We start from the raw sequence: 20302 nt of genomic DNA on the forward strand, positions 1-20302 counted from the left end.
ACTCCCGTAAACTAAACCATTGTTACTTATTGTTGTAAATGACATGATGGAATGTAAGAAAAAATGATGGACTGCTGAAGATGCGAGATATAAATGTTGATTAATAGATGTAGATATCAACATTGGTGAACACAAGTGAAGAATGATATATGTTCAAGATCAGCGGGACTGACTTCTCCAACCTAGACTATCTCATGATTTCATGAAATTGCTATTGGCAAATAAGCAGTCAGCTCATATTGTGGTAGGCAGAGGTGCATATTCGAAGAAAACAATCGTATATTGGAAGATATCCGTTTTAATTTTTCGGCAGAGATCAACATTTTGATACGAAGCTAAACTTATATGATGTCAGCGCAAATTATTTCTAAAAGGACTGTAGTTTTTCTTTGGTAGTTGACGGTAGCAGCTAATGGAATCTAATATCCATGCTGCATTTACAGCCTCATTGAACATATGTCCATGATGAAAAAGAGTGTCTCGAATATCGTATATTATTATAGCGCCCTTTGGTAGATTGTCTGAGCCTTCCCACACAATGCCATCTCCATATCGTATAAGAGAAATGAGTTCGTCTTTGGATGGCCCGTAGAAAGTGCCCCAAAAAGTGACTTCTAAACCTTGAAAAAGTCCAGGTTCCTAAAAGTAAGATGTCATTAGACGACGTGCGAAAAGAAGCAGGAAGGAATATACAAGACAATTGATTACATTGGCTGCCTTAGCTTGCCGAGCTATCCGTGGTATCGATGTGCGGTCGCTCGCTTCATCTCCATCAACTTCGTCTTCATCTTCCGTAACAAACCTTCCAGCAAGTTTACATTTCTCTAACCCTTGCAAATATCATTCAAATTCAATATATTGTCACTCGTCTGTACTGGTGCAGCCGAGCATTCACTTACAAGCTTTGTCCACTATCCATATTCCGCAAACTATGCCTTGCAAATATTTGAGAGTTCTTCTCGCCAAATTCTTTTGATCTTCATACAGTATTGAAGTTAGATATAAACCGAGCATTTATGAAATCCATTACGCCAAGATAACTGACCAGCTGTGGTAACAATGTGTGTCACTTCTTGTGAAAATTCGTTGACCACACGACCTTTCAAGGTTCGCACGATGCTATTAAGTTCCGTTTCCTAAATATGGTCAATTGATTAGCTTTTTATACGCTCCAATGACGACAGCGTGAATGTGTATGCATACAGCAAAAGAAGGAGGAAGATGTGTTGCCAAAATCACGTAACATTCTACATTCGATGTTGGACGTCGCCCGATTGCTGATTTCCAAAAATTTGGCGATGGTTCTGTATCTGCGTCAAGCGATAAATCTGAAAATTGGGATGTGTAGAATGTTGGACGATCAGCTCCACCAACGCTTTGTGATGGTGGTAGTGAGTTATGATGGCTTTGATTTGTCAATTCAGGTGATGATGCTACAGCTGGAATGAAAATGGTTCTCAATGGCATGAAGTGTAGTAGAAATGGATGTCTAATGTAAGGCAACCTACAGTGACTTGCAACCTGATGAGCCGAAATTTGGGTTGCATCCGTATCTTCAATGGTGAATCCTCCTATTGGCAAATCGATATCATTCATCTCAGATGGTTCTTCTAGTATCTCTTCAAACTGATTTGCCGTTATGCTATCATGTTCTACCCCTTGATTCTGGAAAACGGTAGCAGCTGCAAGAGGACATTGTCAGCTGATTGTTATACACGATCGAACGAGTATGATATTCAAAGAGAGTTTTATCATACATGTACTTGAAATAGCATTGGGTTCATTGTCATTGCCGTAAGTAGTATAACCACTGTGATCATCCTTCGTAGGATAAGGATATTTTTGAGTTAAATGTGTATCTGGTTGAAGCTGCCATTGCGAACTGTGTATTGGTTCTTGGGATATAGCTATAAAAGGCGAAATGTGTCAGCTATCCACAGAGAAATCAATCCTTCTGGCTGTTGAAGCATACCTTGTCCTGTCATTTCCTCATATGCTGTCTGAAGTTCCTGAAAATTTGTGACAACCTCGGCTACTGATGGCATAGGGTTTAATTGTCGCCTTGTCAACCCATGCTTGCACAGTGGACATCTTGCTAAGGTCTCTAGTGACCTTAAAATACAAGCTTTGCAGTACGTATGTAGACAAGGTGTTAACATAGGTTCGTCATAGTAGCTTAAACTGAATATATGATAAGTCACACTTGGCGGCCGGTGGTAAAGGTAAGAGGTAACGACATACCAAATGGGACAAACTAGTTCGGAAGCCATTCGTCTTAGCAATCCGCTAGCATCATTTGGCAGATCTTGAAAACGAATTTCGCTCATGACAGGCTACATGAATGAATGAGTTAAAATTGATATTGGAATGAATCAATTTTTTTATTGAAGGGCGGGGACCACTATGACCAAAAATCGCGTTATTATAAGCTACCCTTCAGATTCAGTGTCATCTCCAGTAAATTCATCTTGTTCACTTTCCGGTACATCAACTCCTAATTCATGGGCTATGGTCTCGTCATATGGATGTCGTACGAGTTGCAAGTATGTTTTGTTAGGCAGGATATCAATTAGTTGAAAGGCAAGGTTAATGGTGGAAAGAGCGTCTAAGGGAGGTGGCGATCTAATCAAATGTATAGGGCTATAAAGACAGATCAGTAACAAAAGAGATGTTACTAGTAACAGGGGAGCAGTTGATGCCATACCTTGTTGACGATAATATCTTAGTTCGACGCTTTACCAGCTGAGCAAGATTGAACAAGATATTCAAATGGACACCAAAGGCGATCATCACATCCCAGAGATGAAGTACTTCCGAGAATGGCTGGACCGATGCTGATAACGTTGATATTTCTTTTGAATGGGTAAATATATAGGTATCCTTTTACAACATTTCAAATCGCATTTGTACCTTTGAAAGCAAATATATCAGCTGTTAGCCCTTTGCCACGAAGATAGCCCGACAATTCAGGATCTATTATCTTCAGGCATACATCCAACAGCTTGGTGAAGCATAGAGTTATTTGAAAGTATGTGCATCCATATAAAATTATGAACGGTCAATACTTACCTTGACGCCGCAGTGAGCACCGAGCAAGTTGGGTTGAGCGTACAAAGGACAACAGTGGCGGACAAAGGTAGTAAATGTGAAGAAAGCGTCCAGCTCTGGCAATATCATAATGAATGGTACAACCAGGAAGCTCATGGTATTTACATAGGCGAATCTCCAGTGTGCTGGTTGATGTCTTAACAGCAGTTTAGATATAAAAACGGTAGCCGTGCTTGTCAAAGTTGTCTTCTCTACCGTAATGAGGTTAAATATCATACTTTCTCTTAAATTTTTTCAGTCTACAATTAAATACTAACCTGCATGTAGCCATATAAACGAGTTCAGCACCCTTTGCATCTGCTTAAGCGTTCCTTTGTAAGAATCCGTACCATCGTCGAAAAATGATATTGTCGAGTCATGTATAATATCCTTGTGATATTCGGATACGCCGTTTTCAAGCAAATCCTTATAACAGTTGGCCGATACGTAGTATACCTCTAGTAGAAGTTTCCATACCTTTTGACGATATTTCTAATCGGCGTAAAGTATAAGCTATCAGCTTTGGAAAATAAAATTGCTTCTTATCATATCACAACCTGACTAGAACCTAATATTGAGTTCTTGAAAATGAAGAAGCGCAGCTCTTCCAAGGTTTTCTTGATTTCGGCTTCTGTATTGTGTGATGCATGTACAAGATTTGATAACATAGGTTTTTTGACCTCAAGTAGTGTATTATCTCTGGAGTTATTATTATTAAATGATGGTATGTGCTTGTATTTTTTGGACATAGTGAAGGGAAAGACAACATGTAAGACAAAGAAACAAGCATCAATAAATACGAAATTGAAGCGCTCAGCAAAGTAATTTGCTTTGGGTAACCTTCCAAAAATAACTGTATCAACTGCCATCTTGAGAGCATACTCTGTTCGACGAGGTTACTCGACAACAAGTGCATCACAGCGTCATTATAAGAGCAACTTTTGGCACTCATTGTGCTGTTGACAACTTAAGATATGGCATCCGTCAATTGTTGAAAGGTTGCCTCTGATGCTGTAAATTACCAAATAGCATGCTATTAGCAATGGCAGGCTCTAATGCGTGGATTACATCTACGGACCCATCATTTGTCGTAATTCATGCGTGACCTTTGTCTTGGAGGTTGGTTGCCATCATCACCTTCCCTCTTCATCGGCAATGCTGAGGAATCCGTATCTTGAAAGTCTGACGGTCTCTCTTGCATTGAACCGGGTGATGGCCTATCAGGTTGATCCCTGTCTCGAAAAGCTCTACGTCCTCGACTACCACGTTTTCCACCTCTATCTCCACGACCACCCCTACTAAAGCCACCTCTTGGGGAATTGGAAGACGACGATGGTATCACTGGGGATGGAACCTGCTGATATGGATTGAATGGGCCACTTGAGTTGGACGATGTTTTTGTGTGCTGAGTATTAGCTTGAGGAAACTTTGCAGGATTGATCGCCGCCTGTTTCCCCCCTCCTTGCCGCACGTTATTATTCATGCGCTGTTGTTGTGTATATGGAACGTTGCCTTGCGTCGACTGCGCATTAGCGTCACGCAGTTCTTCGCTACGATTTGGCTTGTCATTGTATAAAAATGTGTCACGGCCAATTCTCAGAACATGTCCTGAACGAGATAAGGTTAGGTATGGAAATCCTAAATAGAGTCGAATTTCACTGTAGGAAAGCATGTCGTGTTGCTTATGTTAGCTATCTCCTCCTCAAAATGTAGTTTATCGTTTATAAGGCGACTTACGCGTCATGAAGGTGGACAATGTCTCCTTCAGCCAAGTATTCTCCATGCTGTCCCCATATCTTCATGACTATAGATCCTGTTTCATCTGCTACAAGGAACCGCCATATCGTGTTTCGTTGACCACTGACTTCAGGCTCAGGATCTAGACAGTAGAATAAGAGATGTCAACATAAACACGATGGCGAGACTGTTAAAAGCTACTAAGACTGTACCTTTGCTCAAAATGATGCCATCGAAGGGAAAATTTCGACTCGTGTTTTCTATTTCTCTGACTTTTTTCTGTCCGTAGATGTCTTTTGTTGTCATTGCTGTTATATGAAACGCATGGTCTACTGTAACATACGTAATGACACTACGTTCAAGCTGTTCATACTTTCGGTCAAAAGGACTCCGCGAGCACGTGACTTCTTTCAACCTTCTGAAGAACCGAGTATACGGGGTTACCAGGCCGAGAACATAGGCGATAGGCAATATATAGTAGTGACCAATCATAGCTAGTCATCATAAGGAAGTTTTGCATAGATACATGTAACAACTACAGAAGATATGATTGCTCATGAGCGGTAGGTTTAGAACTTATCTGCATCATACAGGATAACATGTTGATAGAAATCAAGAGACTCGACATTTTACGGAGCTGTAGCATGAGTCCAACAGAAATAACACTGCGAGTTCAGCGAACAGTACTCTGACTGAAGCCCCCCAATTCGTCAATTTGGTGGGTATCCAACTTGTCCAAGTCAAAATTGATTTCCCGCACTTAAATTCTCACGCTCGCGAGGGAGCTTTCAACCATACCTCTTCAGAGCATCTCGTCTACTTGAATAAAAGACTGTTGAATGTTGCGCATTCTCAAATCAAAAGCTCCCAACAGCTGTTTCAGACTAACTTCTGCTGCTTTTCAGGTAACGAACATACGCAAATAACCTTGTAGTTACGTGCCTAGAACAAACCTAACTTTTCAGTTTTCAGTCACAAAGACGACTCTATGCTGACCAGCCCCCTCCGGCCGAAGGGTTTCTTCCGGGAGTTGCAGACTCCAAGCTACTTAAAAGAACGCCAGAAGAAGCACTCAGAAATCCAGAACTGGCCGCTCTGAGTGCTGCGAACGGTAAGGAATACTACCTATGAATAGTCGAAAAAGAGGAATGACTTGTACTAATGGTGTTTATCTTAAATAGGAGAGACAGAAAAGATGAATTTCTTTCAAGCTATTAATAATGCTCTTTCAACTGCCTTAGCTACAGACGAAACCTCAGGTATGTATTGCGATCTTAATGAATATCGTAATGTAGATACTGATCCGTCTCCGCACGATTGGCAGTTGTCTTTGGCGAAGATGTATCTTTTGGTGGTGTATTCCGAGCCACATCGGGATTGGCTGAACGATTTGGTCGCGACAGAGTGTTCAACACGCCTATAACTGAACAAGGCATTGTAGGATTTGGCATTGGAATGGCTGCTGTCGGCCACACTGCTATTGCTGAGATTCAGTTTGCGGACTACATTTTCCCCGCGTTCGATCAAGTATGCATCACAGCTGTCGTATAATTCTTCAATCAAGCGTTCCAATATACCAACTTACCTTCATTATGAATTATAGATTGTCAATGAAGCAGCAAAATATCGTTACCGGTCCGGTGGCATATTCAATGTTGGCGGGCTAACCATCCGTACTCCTTGCTCCGCTGTCGGACATGGTGGACATTATCATTCGCAGACCCCTGAAGCCTTTTTTGCTCATTGTCCTGGCGTAAAGGCAGGTCTCACCACAGTGTGAATTTCATAAACGTCCCTTCCTCACTAATTGTTTTTACAAATAGATTGTCATGCCTCGTAGCCCTATACAAGCAAAGGGACTTTTGCTAGCTTCCATTCGTGACCGCAATCCCGTTATATTTCTAGAACCCAAGATCCTCTATCGTGCTGCTGGTAAATACAGATACATGTTTGACATGCTTTACTTGGCATACCTTAACATGTAACTAACGCAATCTCATTATTATAGTGGAGGAAGTACCCGTCAGCGATTACGAACTTCCACTTGGAAAAGCTGAAGTATTGAAACGAGGCAATAATGTCACCGTGGTTGGGTACGGTACACAAATTTACAAACTGGAGAACGCCATTCAATTGGCCGAAAAGCATATACCTGGTTTAAGCTGCGAGCTCATTGATCTTCGAACGATAGTTCCATTGGATATCGATACTATCTGTGAAAGTGTAAACAAAACTGGACGACTTGTCATTGGGCATGAGGCACCAAAGACAGGAGGATTTGCTGCAGAAATCACCACTGCTGTAATGGAACGCTCATTCTTACGACTAGAGGCACCAATTCAACGTGTTTGCGGATGGGATACACCTTTCCCGCTTGCGTTTGAAAAGTTTTATATGCCTGATATGATTCGGTGCTATGATGCAATTAAGAAAGTGACTGAATATTGACAAAAATTATTGATAGACTTTCTTGTTTTCGTAATTTTCGTTCCCGCTTTTTTGATGATACGCGCGTAAATTTTGTCATAAAAACGTCTTAATATTTCGAAGCTTGTCACAGGTGGTCCCAACAGAGCTTGAAGTGCTATGGCCCACAGACATATTCGCAGAGGAGCAAATGAAGAACAAGACGCTGCTCAGCTGAAGTTGGGTGAAGGTAACATATGAGCCACTAATAGTGATTGACTAAAGAACTACCACTGATCATTGGAAATCTCAAATCATTCTTCTCAAAACATCTTTGATGACCTCGTTCACGAATACTCACCTAATTACTTACATGGGACTCACAACTTACCCTGTAACCAACCGACTTTATACAACTTGCTACTTTATTTAGAATTTCAAAATGCCCACTGCCTTTTCATATCTGAATTAAATATTCTCCTGGAGGCTCAACGAGAATCCAAGGATCACAGCGGCGAAAACAGGCCACAAACGAAGTAAATGACAGCAACTTACAGTTTGATCCGAACCATATCGGTATCAGCTACCAAAGGAATTTACTAAAGTCGATTCTTTCTCTCTCTAGTGTGTTGCAAAAAACTGTAAGCTACGTCCAATCTTTCAGTCGATTCACAAACAGAGACTCGGTTCGAGAAGTTCGAGGGTGAGTCTTGCTTCCACCTACCGTCCTCAGTCGGTTGCTCTGGTATACCCGCCATTTTACTCAAATATGAATTTAGTTTACTGGCAAAGGACAGTAGCTTGTCACAGTTTGAAATTGCACAGCTTGCCAATTTGTGCTGCGATGATTCAGAGGAAGCAAAGGCTTTGATCCCGAGGTAAGTTCGTTGCACTTAGGTATGGAAGTATATAGCATACAAAGTGCTAAGGAATGACTGCGAGCAGCTTACACAATAAGATTGATGACGACCGGCTGCAAGAGTTGATGAATCAAATGCTTACCATCAAGAAGTTCCAAGGATAGTTTATCAATCTTAGTGCATTCTCATCACCTTATCGTGCGTTCAATAACGCTTTTAAAATGTACATTAATACAATGCAGTTAAACTTGAGAATATATACTGTGTACGCTTTATTCATAATGCTCTAGACAGCGCGGTGTGTAAGTATATGGCTGGTAAAGCCTGCTGTATAACCGTCGAACGCGAGGTTACGTCTACTTGGAGGATCGCAAGTTTGGTACCTTTTGCGCAACTCAACGCGAAGACAGGAGCCCTGCTAATATTGCAATGTTCAAGCTAGGATGTAGCACACGCTAGAGTTGATTCCAGTTGAACGCCCTCGATGAACCATAAATTTCACAATAGGGATGGCTCCACAAAATAACAAGACTCAGCAATATATCACGCGCTGTAACCTTTGAATATTGGTTAGATATTAATGAGGACGAGAATTCCCTATAGTATCTAAACAAATCTTACCCCAATACGTCTCTAAGAGCGAAGACACTAATGAGCGAGATCATGATCCAACTTTGTTTCAGCGTTTATTGGTAACTTTATAAGGAACGTTTGATCGCAAGATCCATATGGAATTTCGCGTTTAACATAAGAGATTTACGGATATTCAAGTTCAAGTTTATAGAAAAGCAACATAGCGTAGTTCACCATTTGCAAATGAACGTACAGGTCCCTTTTCATCGGTAGTTTTTCCAGACTCTTATGGCTGGCTCTTCCTTTCTTCAAAATTACTTTCGTCCACGATCTGTACTTTTGGAGCCATAGCACTTGAATGACTTTCCTGTGTTTCCAACGCTTCCAAATCGTCTGAGGAGCCTACTTCCATTTCCAGTTCGTGGTCAAGATCTTCGGTTTTCCAGTCGCCCCAGTTACCACGGCCACGTCCGCTCTTTTTGGTGGGACCTCGAGCGTCTCGAAAACCGTTTCTTTGGTAGTGCCTCGACTCTTCCACAGGCAGAGGGTAAAGATTTTGCTTACTTCTAGTCATGGTAGTTATAGGAAGCTTGTTTTAAATATCCTGGAAGTAAAAGATGGTTCATTCTGACCTCGGGCTTTTTAAAGCTTTGCGCCCAACTCCTGCGAAATGATGTCAGGTGAGCTCACTTGGGGGGCAGTGGCACCACCCTGGCGCTTTCTGTTGTGTGAAAATTGGCAGCGCTTCCTCCTAAATGGCCGTAACTGAAAAGGAACATTTGACACAGAATAAAAATGAACATCTCGTCTTTCATTGATCTGTTAAAACAATGCTATTGATATTATGCTTCGAGTGAAGTGATGGGTTTGTGCACAATAAGGAAAGTTTGTCTTGTTTGTTCAAAATACTGCTAAAAGAATTTGCTAGAAATATGAAGCAATTTTTAGGCTGAAAACATAGAACAAGCTCTTGGATGTACCTCCAATGATTTCTAATTTGCTGATTAACTGGATTTTGTCGGTGGTGATATGCGAAGTCTGACCTCAACAATGCAATAGGTTTCTCCGACAAATTGGATCGACGTACACTCTTCTTGAGCTACAAGCATTTTCCAGACCTAAACGCCTTGTGATTTATCATGTACTGCACCAAAGTCTTTGTTTTCGTAAGGTACTAAGGTAAGCTTTACAATTGTGCTATCATCCTGAGAGTTCTGAATATCCGTATTCTAATCACCATCCTGCCCTTGTAATTGTAAACAATCCTGTACGAGCAATGTTTTACGATGTTGCACCACAAGAAAATCACACCACCATATCGTTACGATAGAAAGAAAGCTGGCCACTTCGCAAGTAAGTTGTATATCAAATAAATATATTTAATGGTGTATGTTAGTGTATACATAAACTACCAAGCCATGCGAGCAATAAACGATGCTGGGTAACTGCGAACAATAAGCTTTCTAGTCTCATCAACTAAAAGAATGGCAAAGCCCCAACCGAAAGGAGTAAACCAGTATTTGACAGGAATTGGTGAAGTACCCAACACAGTATTGAATACTGGAACATAGAGAATGATTAACGCAATACAGAGGGAACCACAGAAAGCAGCGAAAAGGTACAAGTTCTTGTTAGGTCCCCAGAGTGGATTTGCTTGCAATATGGACCTGGTTCGGGTTCTGCGATAGAAACCATCGCCTTATTAGATTAACCCTTAATAGGAAACCATGTTAACAATTTTCTCACCTAACACTGAGAGCATTGAACCATTGGCATACGACCAAATTGAAGAAATAGATGGATTGTCCGATGTTTGTTATCTGAGTGATGGTTGCGGCATCAATCCCCATATATCCATCAGGAGAATTATATAAACTGAATGAGAGCATAACTTTGTTGAACGGAATTCCTTGTTCATTGAGGTAAATGAAGAACATGATCATAGAGGACACCATTTCCATAATACCAGTGATAAGATACGCTTGAGTGAGCAACTTGAGATTGACAAGTCTGTCTTTTCTAGGAGAACGGGGTTTGCGAGTAAGAAGATCAGCTTCGGATTTTTCCATCATCAGAGCAAGGGAGGGTAGAAGGTCCGTGAGAACACAAATGACAATCATCAAGAAACTGCTCAGCGTTTGAGGAGATCCCAAGAATATATTAACCAATACTGGCCATAACTCGGACCATGAGCCAGCAGGTAGGAGATAAAGAATGACCTTCTTCAGATTGTCGAAAACCAGACGGCCATTTTCAATGGCAACTGTAATGCTTGAGAACTTGTGCAGTAGTACCATATCTGCGGCCTCTATCGCAACATCACTCCCACCTCCCATAGCAACACCAACATTGGCGGCTTTTAGAGATGGAGCGTCATTCACACCGTCGCCTGTGTTCCGTTTCCTTTAGCATGCATGTCTGAAGAGCATATGAAACGTTTTGCTTCACTTACCCGTCATAGCAACAATATTGTCTCGTTTCTTCAGTTCTTTCACTATGAATAATTTTTGTTCGGGGGAAGTACGTGCAAATACGATTTCTTGATACTGACATACTTGTTCCCACATTGTGTCATTCAGAGTTTGAATATCAGAGCCGGTTAGAAGTAAGGAGCCAAAATTATCAGGATCGTCAGGATCAAATTGAGGAACAGTCTTGATCTCTTTTGCTGAGTCTATGTCCGCTACGGTGTCATTTGTTTGACGTGAGAATATTCCTACTTGCCTGGCAATGGCAGCAGCAGTTGCAGGAAAATCTGAGTGGAAAAGTTAATTAAGGACGGTTCCAGGTTTGATAAATCATGGATATTGAACACTTACCACCAGTAACCATGTAAAAACGAATTCCAGCTCGGCGACAGACATCAATAGTATGGGCGCTTTCTTCGCGAGGTGGATCGACGATTGCCAGCAGCCCAATCATAGTGAGACTTTGATTCATATCAGCAACGTATTTACCGAAATGGTTGGTTCCTGGGGTTGCATTGTTGGCAAGTTCGGAATGCTTAATTATTCTCTTGGTAACTGCCACTACACGCTTTCCTTCGTGTGCCCACTTGGTTTGAATTTTAACAATCTGCTGCTTTCGCTCTTCTGAGAACACATCGATGGAACCGTCTGGCAGCATGATGTATGAACAACGAGAGAATAGAACGTCTGGTGCGCCTTTGGTATAGAGAACATAGTCATTTGTCGTCAGTTCAGAGTCAATAGATTTGGCCATGAGTTCACTCTTTGGACGAGAGAGCGTCAACATCCACTTGTTTTTAGAGTTGAAAGGAACTTCAAATATTTTTTCGTTTTCAGATCTTATGTCTTTTGTCTCTTTGATGTTTTCAGCAAAAACGAGCACTGCAGAGTCTGTGGCATCACCGTTAATCTTCCTTTGAGGAACAGGATAGTCAATGGTGGAGGCATCGAAGGTAGCATTTGTACATAAAGAAGTAGCGATGTGAAGCTGCTGAACAGCGTACTGATAAGGGGATTGACTATGGTCGTTCGCAATATCCACGCATCCACGTGCAGTAAATTCTTGATCAGTGATGGCGGCATTTGAAGCAAACATTTTGTTGCAGGTGATGGTTCCTGTCTTATCACAGCATATTACATTGACACTTCCCAGTGTTTCGACCGTAGTGAGCACCTTACAAAGAACGTTGCTCTTTGCCATTCTGTTAGCGATCAGGGTAAGACAAAGAGTAACCGCAACCGGCATTCCTAAGCGAGGCATGTTAACAAAAAGTATTCGAGCGAGAAGACTTCATTGAGCATATTTTGCCTACCTTCTGGAACAAATGCGACAATAACAGAGATAACGTCGATTAAAGCGTTTGGCAAGGTTAGGTAGCCTGGATAATCAACCCTGAGCCATGCAGCCCAGGTAATGAGACAGATTATACCAACGGATATAGAAAGACCAGCAATGATCAAGACAAAGCGAAGAATTTCGACTTGAAGGAGAGTTCGTTGGTTGCTATTCGTAGCCGATAGTCTTGCAATTTTACCCATCATGGTGTTATCCCCAGTAGCGATGACTACGCCTATAGCCGAACCATTAACGCAGTGAGTACCCATCATGGCAATATTGTGTGTTTCTAAGAAGTTAGGATCTGTAGTTTCCACACTTCCAGCAATTGCTTCGGATTCACCAGTAAGAATGGAGCGATCAAATCTCAAGTCATCAGAAACTTGAATAAGTCTGCAATCGGCTGGGATTTTATTACCCATCTTGATGTAGACGATATCGCCAGTGACCAAGTTGGTAGCATCAATTGTAGACTGCTGACCACTGCGAAGAACCAAGGTATGAGTTGGGAGCATGTTGTTAATGCCATTCATTACCTTATTTGTTGACCAGTCCTGCCAAGCATTAAAAATGGCTTGCAAGAAGATGACAAACATCAAAATAATAGCCAAAGCAAGATTGACTGGAGCTGGATTTGGATCACCCAAGGGCTTCCATGATACCCTACAAAGAAGAAATTTTTCAATATCGCAAGGAAAAGTAATAGCATCAGCAACAAAAAATTATTTACCAACAGATGATACTGGCAAACCACAAAAGACTACAGAAACCTCCAAAGAAATACGAGAATAGTTTGCGGCCCCAATTGCTAGGCGGAGGGCTGATCTTGTTTTTACCATCGCGAGACAGTCGCTTCGAAATTTGTTGAGGTTCCAGTCCAATTTTTTCCGAAGTTGAAAACTGTTGTAGTACTTCATCTACAGAAAGCTTATGGAAGTTCGTGGAAGCAATTTCTAAGGTGTATTTAAGACAATTTGAATAAAGGGGCGCCAACGAATACATATTTACTGGCCAATATGCTTTACCTTCAACAGCTCCTGTCTTCTTGCCAAAGAGACCTTGCTTTTCGGCGGTAACAACACTTCTTTTTGCCTCATGTTCACTGATCGTGATGCTGAGCGTCCGGTAAGCAATGATGTTTTGACTTATAGCAGAATTTCTGCGCTTCAATGCTTGGCCCTTTGGCCGTGATGTCATTTGATCATTTTCTTCGTCGAACCGGATGGCCCGAGACGTTTCAAGATGCTTTTGCCCTTCTAGATCTTGCTTCTCTGTAAACGGGTCAGCCATTTCAAGGTAGGTATACACAACGGCAATTACGATAGGACAAGAATATCGCTGAGAGCATGTATAGGCGATGATATATATAGTCAATATTCTGTGTCATGAGAACTTTCTTTCATTAATGTCTCAAAAATATGTACAATCAGATCGATGAGCGCTATTCTCTGGCTTGATAGTGCGTTATTTATTGTTCAAGCTGGGTCGAAATGGCCGCACATGAAATAGGCAAAGATGCAACATGCCGCTGAGCTGTTATTGCCTAATTTAAAAGTAGCCAATGAAATTTACCTCACTTCATTCATAAACTTTCCCTCTATCTTACAGTACGGCGAAGAACCTCTTTGCTTCATCAAAGATGCAGAATAGGTGATAAAAATTTCGATAAGTGTTTAAATGCCACAATTTTGCGTGCTTATATCGTTAATATAGCTTTCAAACATAAAGGCATTCATCGCATTTGCGTGAGATATGTCATAGGTCAGGAGTACCATAAATAAAATGGGATGCTTATCAGCCTGATCTGTTGCATGCAGTTCTACCGACACAATTAAAGTGATGGATGGAGACCTAAGCATGTCTCAAAAAATTAGGAGGCTGTTCCGTTTCTCGATTCCTTCCAGGATAGATAGATGATCTCATTGATCTGGAGAAAATTCATAAAACCTCATAGAATGCTTTGAGTATTTCAGCGCAGGCTAAAATCAAGGCTTTTATCATGCCCAGCAATCATATTTAAATGAAGAGGATTCTATTCCCAGGTCTAGCTTTAATGATGATTGTTTCCAAACACCTTATCATAAAGCAAGCAATGGCACATGAAGGCTTGGTGCCAGCGCTTTTAAGTGGGGTTCCTTATATGGTAACCTGATTCCAGTTTTTCCCCGTTTCTAAATCTTTGCCAAGCTCTCCGACTGTTCTTGTTCCATTCTACTGCGACCAAATAACATGACGGCACCAGCAGCTTCATATCCCATAGCTGGTTTCGTGTATTTTATAGCTCATCCTCAGGTACGGTATATCATTTTTTACGATCGGCTCGAAAGACTGCCATTGCGGAACCGCTCACCGCCATTCCTTGCAGTTATGGCCAAAGGTGTTGTGCCCATTCCTTCTCACATTGTTAGTCGGGATCGCATCGCTTGTATTATCCTTCGTGTTCTTACTACCATTACAAGCACACGCACTTATCAATGCAAAATGTCCTGTGTGGTTGGCCTGGCTCGTATCCGTGATTTTTGTTTTGTTAGAGTCAGTCGTCATAGATCTGCTCGCTTTTGCCATCATCACGCCGATCTATATCGATATTCTATTTGACAAGACATTAAAGGTCAGAGGTCTGAGAAGAATGTTCGACACAAGAGTCAAAGTACACGATGCTCTTGTTTGCTGTCGTGGGGTAACTGCTGGCGTTATCATGCTTTGGTTTCTTTTAATAGCACAGGTAAATGGCAGTTTCCTTTGTAGTATACTGACAGTTCCTTATTGTTGACAAACATTCCCCTCATCAGGTGCTCGTTTTACTCTTGACTTTGCCATTACACCTTATCCCTGTTATTGGGACAGTTTTCGCGTGTTACATCAACGGATGGGTAGCTTGGTAAGAAGTTCACAATTTAATGGCTGCTGCAGAGAACAGCAAATTTATGGGCATACTTCATTTTTCAGCTGGGGACATCATATACATTATGATTTGGAGTTCCGTGGATGGACCGTTGCTGATTCGAGACGGTATGCATGGCAGCGCAAATCGGAATACGCCAGTTTTGGTGCCGTTGCAGTGGCCTTAGAGTTGATACCATTTTTCAACCTATTCTTCATGTGGACAAATGCAGTAGGAGCTGCGTTATGGGTTGCGGATCAGTATGAAGAGAATGAAAGGGCCATTGCTTCCCAGTCACCTTCAATTGAAGGCCAGCTTTCACCTGAACCCTATGGTAGAACAGCACCCCCAACAGCAGCTCCGTCTGCAGCCACCTTATATCCAGATGAAAGCACGCACCTTGTACATAAAAAATGAAAGCATGGCTGGCTCGGAGAGCAGCATTAGCTTGCAGACATGTTTCACATTATTTCTTCTTTTGTCGTGTGATACGGTAAAGAAACATTTCAAGTTTCAGTTTTGACCGGCTTCGCATTCCTTTTTTTTTTTTTCCTCTGCTTTGTAACGACTTATGACCACTTTTTCTTTTCTTCTTTCTATCAATCGAAAGTGTCTTCATCCATCAGCTAGACCGCTAGCACTCGCCCATTTACTTTCCTTTGCTATACTCTCATTACCATGACCACCCAAATGGAAGATGTATGCAAATTGGCGAGTTTGGTCGATCCACTACCAGACTGCTCCAATACACTCGTCCTCGAGCAATTCGATCTATCAGATGATACCACACCAGAAGTAATATGCCAATACTTCAGATTGCGCCTGATTGTCAACAGAGTCTACTTTACACTTGCGTTAATCAACATGGTCTATGTTATTTGTACAACCGCACTCCTGATACATCGCGCCCGAGCTGTACAAAGCAATGAAAAAAAACTGCGATTTCCAGTGAATGAAAAGCAAATACACACATTGCGAAAGCGAAACTTACTAGCGTTGGCAGTTGGAGAAACCGGACATCTGCTGGTCATATCGATCTCCCTCATTATCAAAGCTTTGGATGGCTGCATCTACTGTCCTATATTCATGTATGTAACGACTTACGGATACTATATGTGGATCGCATCTTTCATCTGGAGAGCATACTACCTACGATTTCAACTCAGCCTTCATAAAATCAAGCTTCGGCTGGGAAATGGTGAATCTGAAAAGGATCGAAAATGGTACATTCACAACAGAGACAAACATTCCATCAGCAATGGTCGATTTATGCTTCTTTTATTATGTGGAATGGTGCTCGTGACGGTTCCTCTGATCCTAATGCATCGATATTATTATGGCTTTGACCATGTTGTTGTGAAAACTTGTTCAACAAGAATAGGCACTATGGTGCTACTGTTTATGGTCACTTTCTTCCAGTGTATCATTTCACCTGTCCTGATCTGGCTTCTCAGACATGATCGAGACGCTCACAATCTTCGGAATGAACTCATTGCAATATTTGCCGTTGGTATACCAACATCCGTATTGTATCTCGTCTGGGTCACTATTTTTCCACCATCAATTAGCTACAATGGACCGAACGTAAGGCTCTTCTGGGGATCTATTAATTGGATAGGTCTCAGCCAGGCGGTTGCACATTTCATTGCAGTTACATATCCTCTTCTAGCATCTTATGGGCTCTGTACTTGTCCTTGCATCAAGAAAGTTGAAAGATATAGTCGTACAGGACGAAGAAAAAGCTCAATATCGGTTGCGCGCACGCTCGATTGTACCACGGTGTCATTGGAATACATCCTCACACAACCCGAGCTACTGGAGCACTTAAAACATGTTGCCGTACAAGATTTCAGTACAGAAAATGTTCTATTTTGTGAGCAATACAGCATTTTAGCGAACAAAACCATGGCCAAACTGAACGAGACGCGACCTCTAGATGAAAAACCACACAAAATGAACTATACTAGCTTGACGAGCGATCCAATTCCTCACGAACTACAAACCGACTACATTGCTTTCTATAACACCTTCATCAAAGCCGGTGCACCATTACAAGTGAACATCACATACTCAGATAGAAAGGCAATGGATGCTGTGTTTAAAGAGTACGCAAAGCAACAGCAACACGTCCTGGAGAATGTTGTTTCACAAGTCCAAATGATGGAAGATGATACCTGGGGAGGAGAAGAACTTGTGCTCTTTGCTTCTGCAGCTGACTCAAAGCGTTCAGTGACTAGTATTACTGAGGACCCATTGCTTGGTCAACCGTCTACAACCAGTACAATACGATGTAGCGTATTCGATAGTGCTCGAAAAGAAGTTATGTGGATCATCTTTTGTAACATACTTCCAAAATTCATTGAAGATTGTAAATAATTTAATGTAATCCTACTGTATTAAGCCATAGAATAAACCAAAATAAAATATTTAGCCATCAGTTAGTCCCTAGCTATACAACCATGACGACTAGGCAGTGTTGAAAGCACGACGCGCAGAACGAACCATGAAGAAAACACAAAAATCAACGCGAAATTGGCGCGTAGTGTGGCACAGGCTGTCAAAAAGCTTTTTTTCTTTTCTCTATCCCGAGCTTCTTTACATGAGTAGACATGCGCAGTTGTCGACAGCTCTCGAAAATCGTTATGCCATACATATTGAGCCGGTGTACCTGACTAGCCTAATTTCAGACAAGTCCAAAGCCGACAATGCGACCACAGAGAGGCAGATCTACGATCACTTTCTAAAATCCAACATGTCAACTTCCTCTCTGCCAGTCATACCACCCAACTTCGGGCATCTGCACGATGTTTTGTTTCCTGGCTCTCCAAATGGAACTGTTCTCCAGATAAATAGCATAATGGATGTTGAGAACAGTGCTCAGAGCTTGCTTAATACACTCACTGCTTCCACTCCGGTACGCCAGGTGTATCATCAGCCTCCTACCGTCCCCAACGGTCCCGTTAACTTCCCGAGAGGCACGCTTAAGCTAGAGGTCACGGATGGATACAAAATCATCACTGCACTTGAATTCAGGAGAATACCATCCCTCTCCATGAACACGTATCTGGGCACAAAGGCAAGGTTGCTAAATGATGGGCGAAGAGTGCGACTAATATGGGCTAACGTGAAATTTACATTAGATCCTTGTGAAAAACTGTCGCGTCAGTCGAGGGACACTGATGATTGAGCCAGGAACTTGCCAGTTATTGGGCGGAGATGTCCCGTCTCTATACCACGGAGATATGCGAAAGGATTTAGAGAGACGTCTTCGAACCCGATTGGGGTAAGTTTAAAGACGTTATGGGGTTTAGATAAGAAGAATTTCTCAGACGTATTTCCAACAGACTTCCAGTGTCTGATGAGCAGGAAGATAACAAGGACGAAGAAGATATCAAACTTGAGCCACAGATGTACGATGATATGGATAGCGTATTCAATAACGTGCTTATCGATGATGTGATGGATGTGAGTGGCCTCACAGACAACAACTTGGCTCCTGAGATACAGGTGGGATCTCCACCGCTAGCATTGGAGCCTGATACGAAGATACATAAAACCCATTCTTCAGCTGAACCATTGGAAGAGAACAGCAGGTACTCCAATGTCTCCTTCAGCGACTTCAGTATGACCGATGTGGATGGTGATATACAAGGTTCCGATCATTCCGGCAATCGTATTCCAAATAATGAATTTGCAACCATTACCAGAAGTCCTGTCTTATCACAGGAATTTGGTCACCTTGACTTGATTGAGGATGACGACGACGTAGTGATGATTAAAGAAGAAAAGATCAAGCAGGAAGGCACGGTTCAAACGTCAGTCTCGCAACTCATCCGCATATACAATTCCAGAATCAATAAAGAAAGTGAGTGGCAACAAATCAACCGGGTTATTGTGCAGGTAAAGGTCATGAAAATGTAAGGCTTTTTTTTTTTAAAGACATTCCATATTCACATTGGGTACATCCAGTCGAAAGTTACCAGATTGGGCCAGTTGAGAGTGAGCAAAACCAGAGGATTTTATACAGTTGGATCCTTGCGTTCAGAACAAAGGAAAACGCAAGCTCAAAGTGAAATCAACATATTTCTTGGAAATAACGTAAGAAAGTTCTAATAGTATAGATTGTGGGTATGTCTCGGTTTTTTTGACGTTTGGTATGTATAGGTGCTTGAGCCCATGCTTGGAGCGAGCGCGAAAAGCCTTTTTACAAATAGTGGAGACACCAACATTCGTGATCCATCCTTTCAAGAAAAGGTATGTTAAAATGTTTGCGCTCATATAAGTTTTTCTAGCCTACTAATACCCTCTACAGTATGGAAGAGAGGTTCATAATCGTCTCGGTAACCGAATGATGCAACTGGAGTTGGATATGAAAGATATGCAAGATGTGGGACAGAAGTATGGAGAAAAGAGGTTTGTTCCCAAAGTTGTCAGTTACAAGCCTTGCTGATAAAATAGGCTTGTAAACATTATAACAACGTGATCAAAAGTCAATGTAAATTTAACATGTACGATATAATATAATTCTTTTCCATCATCACTGTAATCAAAGCTGCTTGTTTGCATATTTATCGGTTTTATTGGATGACTGGAAATGCAGCTGCATGCCATTATTGTTCAGCGAAGCATGACACGCAGGCTGGGAACAGATTGAGAGCCATCTCGATCTCTTATCCACGTACCGTTGCCATCTGAAAAGGCTGTTCCCCAAGGATCCTTCCCTTTGTCGCTATCTATCCATACTAACGATCTTTCATCTGTGGCTGCATCTGAGCTGACCACAATCCAATATATGTCATCAGGATTAATCTGCACAGCTTGAGTTGGTGTCCATGTGAACCATGTAAAGGTTGCAGCTTTCGATGGCTGTGGGATGGGAATAAACTCAGAGATTATACACTCTGCTGTATTGGGTATCATCTGGCCACCAGAGTCGCGTGTTTCTGAGCAT

At 41.8% G+C, this 20302-nt stretch overlaps 10 protein-coding genes across 10 annotated transcripts; 5 read left to right on the forward strand and 5 right to left on the reverse strand.

The window, feature by feature from the left end:
* Positions 1 to 259: 259 nt before the first annotated feature.
* On the reverse strand, positions 260 to 2687 carry K450DRAFT_258811 (uncharacterized protein). Its single transcript, XM_051591905.1, has 9 exons — positions 2242 to 2687; positions 1973 to 2181; positions 1758 to 1907; positions 1509 to 1682; positions 1204 to 1439; positions 1046 to 1136; positions 900 to 977; positions 709 to 830; positions 260 to 639 (listed from the first exon to the last, which is right to left on the reverse strand). The coding sequence occupies exons 1-9, from the start codon at positions 2325 to 2327 to the stop codon at positions 352 to 354; spliced, it is 1434 nt and encodes a 477-aa protein (XP_051440987.1). The 5' UTR covers positions 2328 to 2687; the 3' UTR covers positions 260 to 351.
* On the reverse strand, positions 2430 to 3836 carry K450DRAFT_275097 (uncharacterized protein; the record flags this gene model as incomplete). The annotated part of the gene is made up of 6 exons (XM_051593154.1): positions 2430 to 2640; positions 2705 to 2852; positions 2911 to 3001; positions 3070 to 3299; positions 3366 to 3579; positions 3645 to 3836. 6 exons carry the CDS (start codon positions 3834 to 3836, stop codon positions 2430 to 2432), a joined length of 1086 nt encoding a protein of 361 aa, XP_051440988.1.
* A 226-nt stretch (positions 3837 to 4062) lies between these two features.
* On the reverse strand, positions 4063 to 5255 carry K450DRAFT_258822 (uncharacterized protein). Its single transcript, XM_051591906.1, has 3 exons — positions 5037 to 5255; positions 4825 to 4966; positions 4063 to 4745 (listed from the first exon to the last, which is right to left on the reverse strand). Exons 1-3 carry the CDS (start codon positions 5128 to 5130, stop codon positions 4169 to 4171), a joined length of 813 nt encoding a protein of 270 aa, XP_051440989.1. The 5' UTR covers positions 5131 to 5255; the 3' UTR covers positions 4063 to 4168.
* Positions 5256 to 5522: 267 nt separating this feature from the next.
* On the forward strand, positions 5523 to 7384 carry K450DRAFT_258826 (uncharacterized protein). The gene is made up of 7 exons (XM_051591907.1): positions 5523 to 5729; positions 5797 to 5935; positions 6006 to 6083; positions 6149 to 6351; positions 6428 to 6583; positions 6648 to 6756; positions 6833 to 7384. The coding sequence occupies exons 1-7, from the start codon at positions 5664 to 5666 to the stop codon at positions 7270 to 7272; spliced, it is 1191 nt and encodes a 396-aa protein (XP_051440990.1). The 5' UTR covers positions 5523 to 5663; the 3' UTR covers positions 7273 to 7384.
* A 1-nt stretch (position 7385) lies between these two features.
* Positions 7386 to 8648, forward strand: K450DRAFT_258831 (uncharacterized protein). Its single transcript, XM_051591908.1, has 5 exons — positions 7386 to 7480; positions 7664 to 7766; positions 7856 to 7933; positions 8010 to 8108; positions 8176 to 8648. Exons 1-5 carry the CDS (start codon positions 7411 to 7413, stop codon positions 8252 to 8254), a joined length of 429 nt encoding a protein of 142 aa, XP_051440991.1. The 5' UTR covers positions 7386 to 7410; the 3' UTR covers positions 8255 to 8648.
* A 57-nt stretch (positions 8649 to 8705) lies between these two features.
* On the reverse strand, positions 8706 to 9366 carry K450DRAFT_258836 (uncharacterized protein). The gene has a single exon (XM_051591909.1). The coding sequence runs from the start codon at positions 9235 to 9237 to the stop codon at positions 8950 to 8952; it is 288 nt and encodes a 95-aa protein (XP_051440992.1). The 5' UTR covers positions 9238 to 9366; the 3' UTR covers positions 8706 to 8949.
* A 654-nt stretch (positions 9367 to 10020) lies between these two features.
* K450DRAFT_258839 (uncharacterized protein) lies at positions 10021 to 13135 on the reverse strand. The gene is made up of 6 exons (XM_051591910.1): positions 13033 to 13135; positions 12445 to 12965; positions 11483 to 12379; positions 11116 to 11418; positions 10410 to 11052; positions 10021 to 10342 (listed from the first exon to the last, which is right to left on the reverse strand). The coding sequence occupies exons 2-6, from the start codon at positions 12887 to 12889 to the stop codon at positions 10072 to 10074; spliced, it is 2559 nt and encodes an 852-aa protein (XP_051440993.1). The 5' UTR covers positions 12890 to 12965; positions 13033 to 13135; the 3' UTR covers positions 10021 to 10071.
* A 1507-nt stretch (positions 13136 to 14642) lies between these two features.
* K450DRAFT_258847 (uncharacterized protein) lies at positions 14643 to 15899 on the forward strand. The gene is made up of 4 exons (XM_051591911.1): positions 14643 to 14759; positions 14833 to 15192; positions 15260 to 15348; positions 15417 to 15899. The coding sequence occupies exons 1-4, from the start codon at positions 14697 to 14699 to the stop codon at positions 15766 to 15768; spliced, it is 864 nt and encodes a 287-aa protein (XP_051440994.1). The 5' UTR covers positions 14643 to 14696; the 3' UTR covers positions 15769 to 15899.
* K450DRAFT_258851 (uncharacterized protein) lies at positions 15692 to 17799 on the forward strand. Its single transcript, XM_051591912.1, has one exon. It carries the CDS (start codon positions 16030 to 16032, stop codon positions 17725 to 17727), a length of 1698 nt encoding a protein of 565 aa, XP_051440995.1. The 5' UTR covers positions 15692 to 16029; the 3' UTR covers positions 17728 to 17799.
* A 28-nt stretch (positions 17800 to 17827) lies between these two features.
* On the forward strand, positions 17828 to 19885 carry K450DRAFT_258853 (uncharacterized protein). The gene is made up of 6 exons (XM_051591913.1): positions 17828 to 18427; positions 18492 to 18634; positions 18696 to 19251; positions 19321 to 19449; positions 19516 to 19605; positions 19664 to 19885. Exons 1-6 carry the CDS (start codon positions 17855 to 17857, stop codon positions 19799 to 19801), a joined length of 1629 nt encoding a protein of 542 aa, XP_051440996.1. The 5' UTR covers positions 17828 to 17854; the 3' UTR covers positions 19802 to 19885.
* The last annotated feature ends 417 nt before the right edge of the window (positions 19886 to 20302 follow it).

This window comes from Umbelopsis ramanniana (assembly GCF_025399195.1).
Source record: "Umbelopsis ramanniana AG unplaced genomic scaffold K450scaffold_73, whole genome shotgun sequence".
NCBI classification, from domain to species: Eukaryota; Fungi; Mucoromycota; class Umbelopsidomycetes; order Umbelopsidales; family Umbelopsidaceae; genus Umbelopsis; species Umbelopsis ramanniana.

Coding starts and splice junctions, on each gene's coding strand:
- K450DRAFT_258811 (XM_051591905.1), bottom strand. CDS start 2,327: ATGAGCGAAATTCGTTTTCAAGATCTGCCAAATGATGCTAGCGGATTG. Junction 1,440..1,508: donor TCATCAGGTTGCAAGTCACT/GTAGGTTGCCTT, acceptor TTTTCATTCCAG/CTGTAGCATCATCACCTGAA. Junction 640..708: donor GGCAAGCTAAGGCAGCCAAT/GTAATCAATTGT, acceptor TCTTACTTTTAG/GAACCTGGACTTTTTCAAGG.
- K450DRAFT_258822 (XM_051591906.1), bottom strand. CDS start 5,130: ATGACAACAAAAGACATCTACGGACAGAAAAAAGTCAGAGAAATAGAA. Junction 4,967..5,036: donor TGGCATCATTTTGAGCAAAG/GTACAGTCTTAG, acceptor TCTACTGTCTAG/ATCCTGAGCCTGAAGTCAGT. Junction 4,746..4,824: donor ATTGTCCACCTTCATGACGC/GTAAGTCGCCTT, acceptor GCTTTCCTACAG/TGAAATTCGACTCTATTTAG.
- K450DRAFT_258826 (XM_051591907.1), top strand. CDS start 5,664: ATGTTGCGCATTCTCAAATCAAAAGCTCCCAACAGCTGTTTCAGACTA. Junction 6,352..6,427: donor TTTTCCCCGCGTTCGATCAA/GTATGCATCACA, acceptor TATGAATTATAG/ATTGTCAATGAAGCAGCAAA. Junction 6,584..6,647: donor CTCATTGTCCTGGCGTAAAG/GCAGGTCTCACC, acceptor TTTTACAAATAG/ATTGTCATGCCTCGTAGCCC.
- K450DRAFT_258831 (XM_051591908.1), top strand. CDS start 7,411: ATGGCCCACAGACATATTCGCAGAGGAGCAAATGAAGAACAAGACGCT. Junction 7,767..7,855: donor GAAAACAGGCCACAAACGAA/GTAAATGACAGC, acceptor TTCTCTCTCTAG/TGTGTTGCAAAAAACTGTAA. Junction 8,109..8,175: donor GCAAAGGCTTTGATCCCGAG/GTAAGTTCGTTG, acceptor GACTGCGAGCAG/CTTACACAATAAGATTGATG.
- K450DRAFT_258836 (XM_051591909.1), bottom strand. CDS start 9,237: ATGACTAGAAGTAAGCAAAATCTTTACCCTCTGCCTGTGGAAGAGTCG.
- K450DRAFT_258839 (XM_051591910.1), bottom strand. CDS start 12,889: ATGGGTAATAAAATCCCAGCCGATTGCAGACTTATTCAAGTTTCTGAT. Junction 11,419..11,482: donor TTTTTACATGGTTACTGGTG/GTAAGTGTTCAA, acceptor TTTTCCACTCAG/ATTTTCCTGCAACTGCTGCT. Junction 10,343..10,409: donor TTCAATGCTCTCAGTGTTAG/GTGAGAAAATTG, acceptor TTTCTATCGCAG/AACCCGAACCAGGTCCATAT.
- K450DRAFT_258847 (XM_051591911.1), top strand. CDS start 14,697: ATGACGGCACCAGCAGCTTCATATCCCATAGCTGGTTTCGTGTATTTT. Junction 14,760..14,832: donor ATTTTATAGCTCATCCTCAG/GTACGGTATATC, acceptor CATTCCTTGCAG/TTATGGCCAAAGGTGTTGTG. Junction 15,193..15,259: donor GGTTTCTTTTAATAGCACAG/GTAAATGGCAGT, acceptor TCCCCTCATCAG/GTGCTCGTTTTACTCTTGAC.
- K450DRAFT_258851 (XM_051591912.1), top strand. CDS start 16,030: ATGACCACCCAAATGGAAGATGTATGCAAATTGGCGAGTTTGGTCGAT.
- K450DRAFT_258853 (XM_051591913.1), top strand. CDS start 17,855: ATGAAGAAAACACAAAAATCAACGCGAAATTGGCGCGTAGTGTGGCAC. Junction 18,635..18,695: donor CGTCTTCGAACCCGATTGGG/GTAAGTTTAAAG, acceptor TATTTCCAACAG/ACTTCCAGTGTCTGATGAGC. Junction 19,450..19,515: donor ACATATTTCTTGGAAATAAC/GTAAGAAAGTTC, acceptor TGGTATGTATAG/GTGCTTGAGCCCATGCTTGG.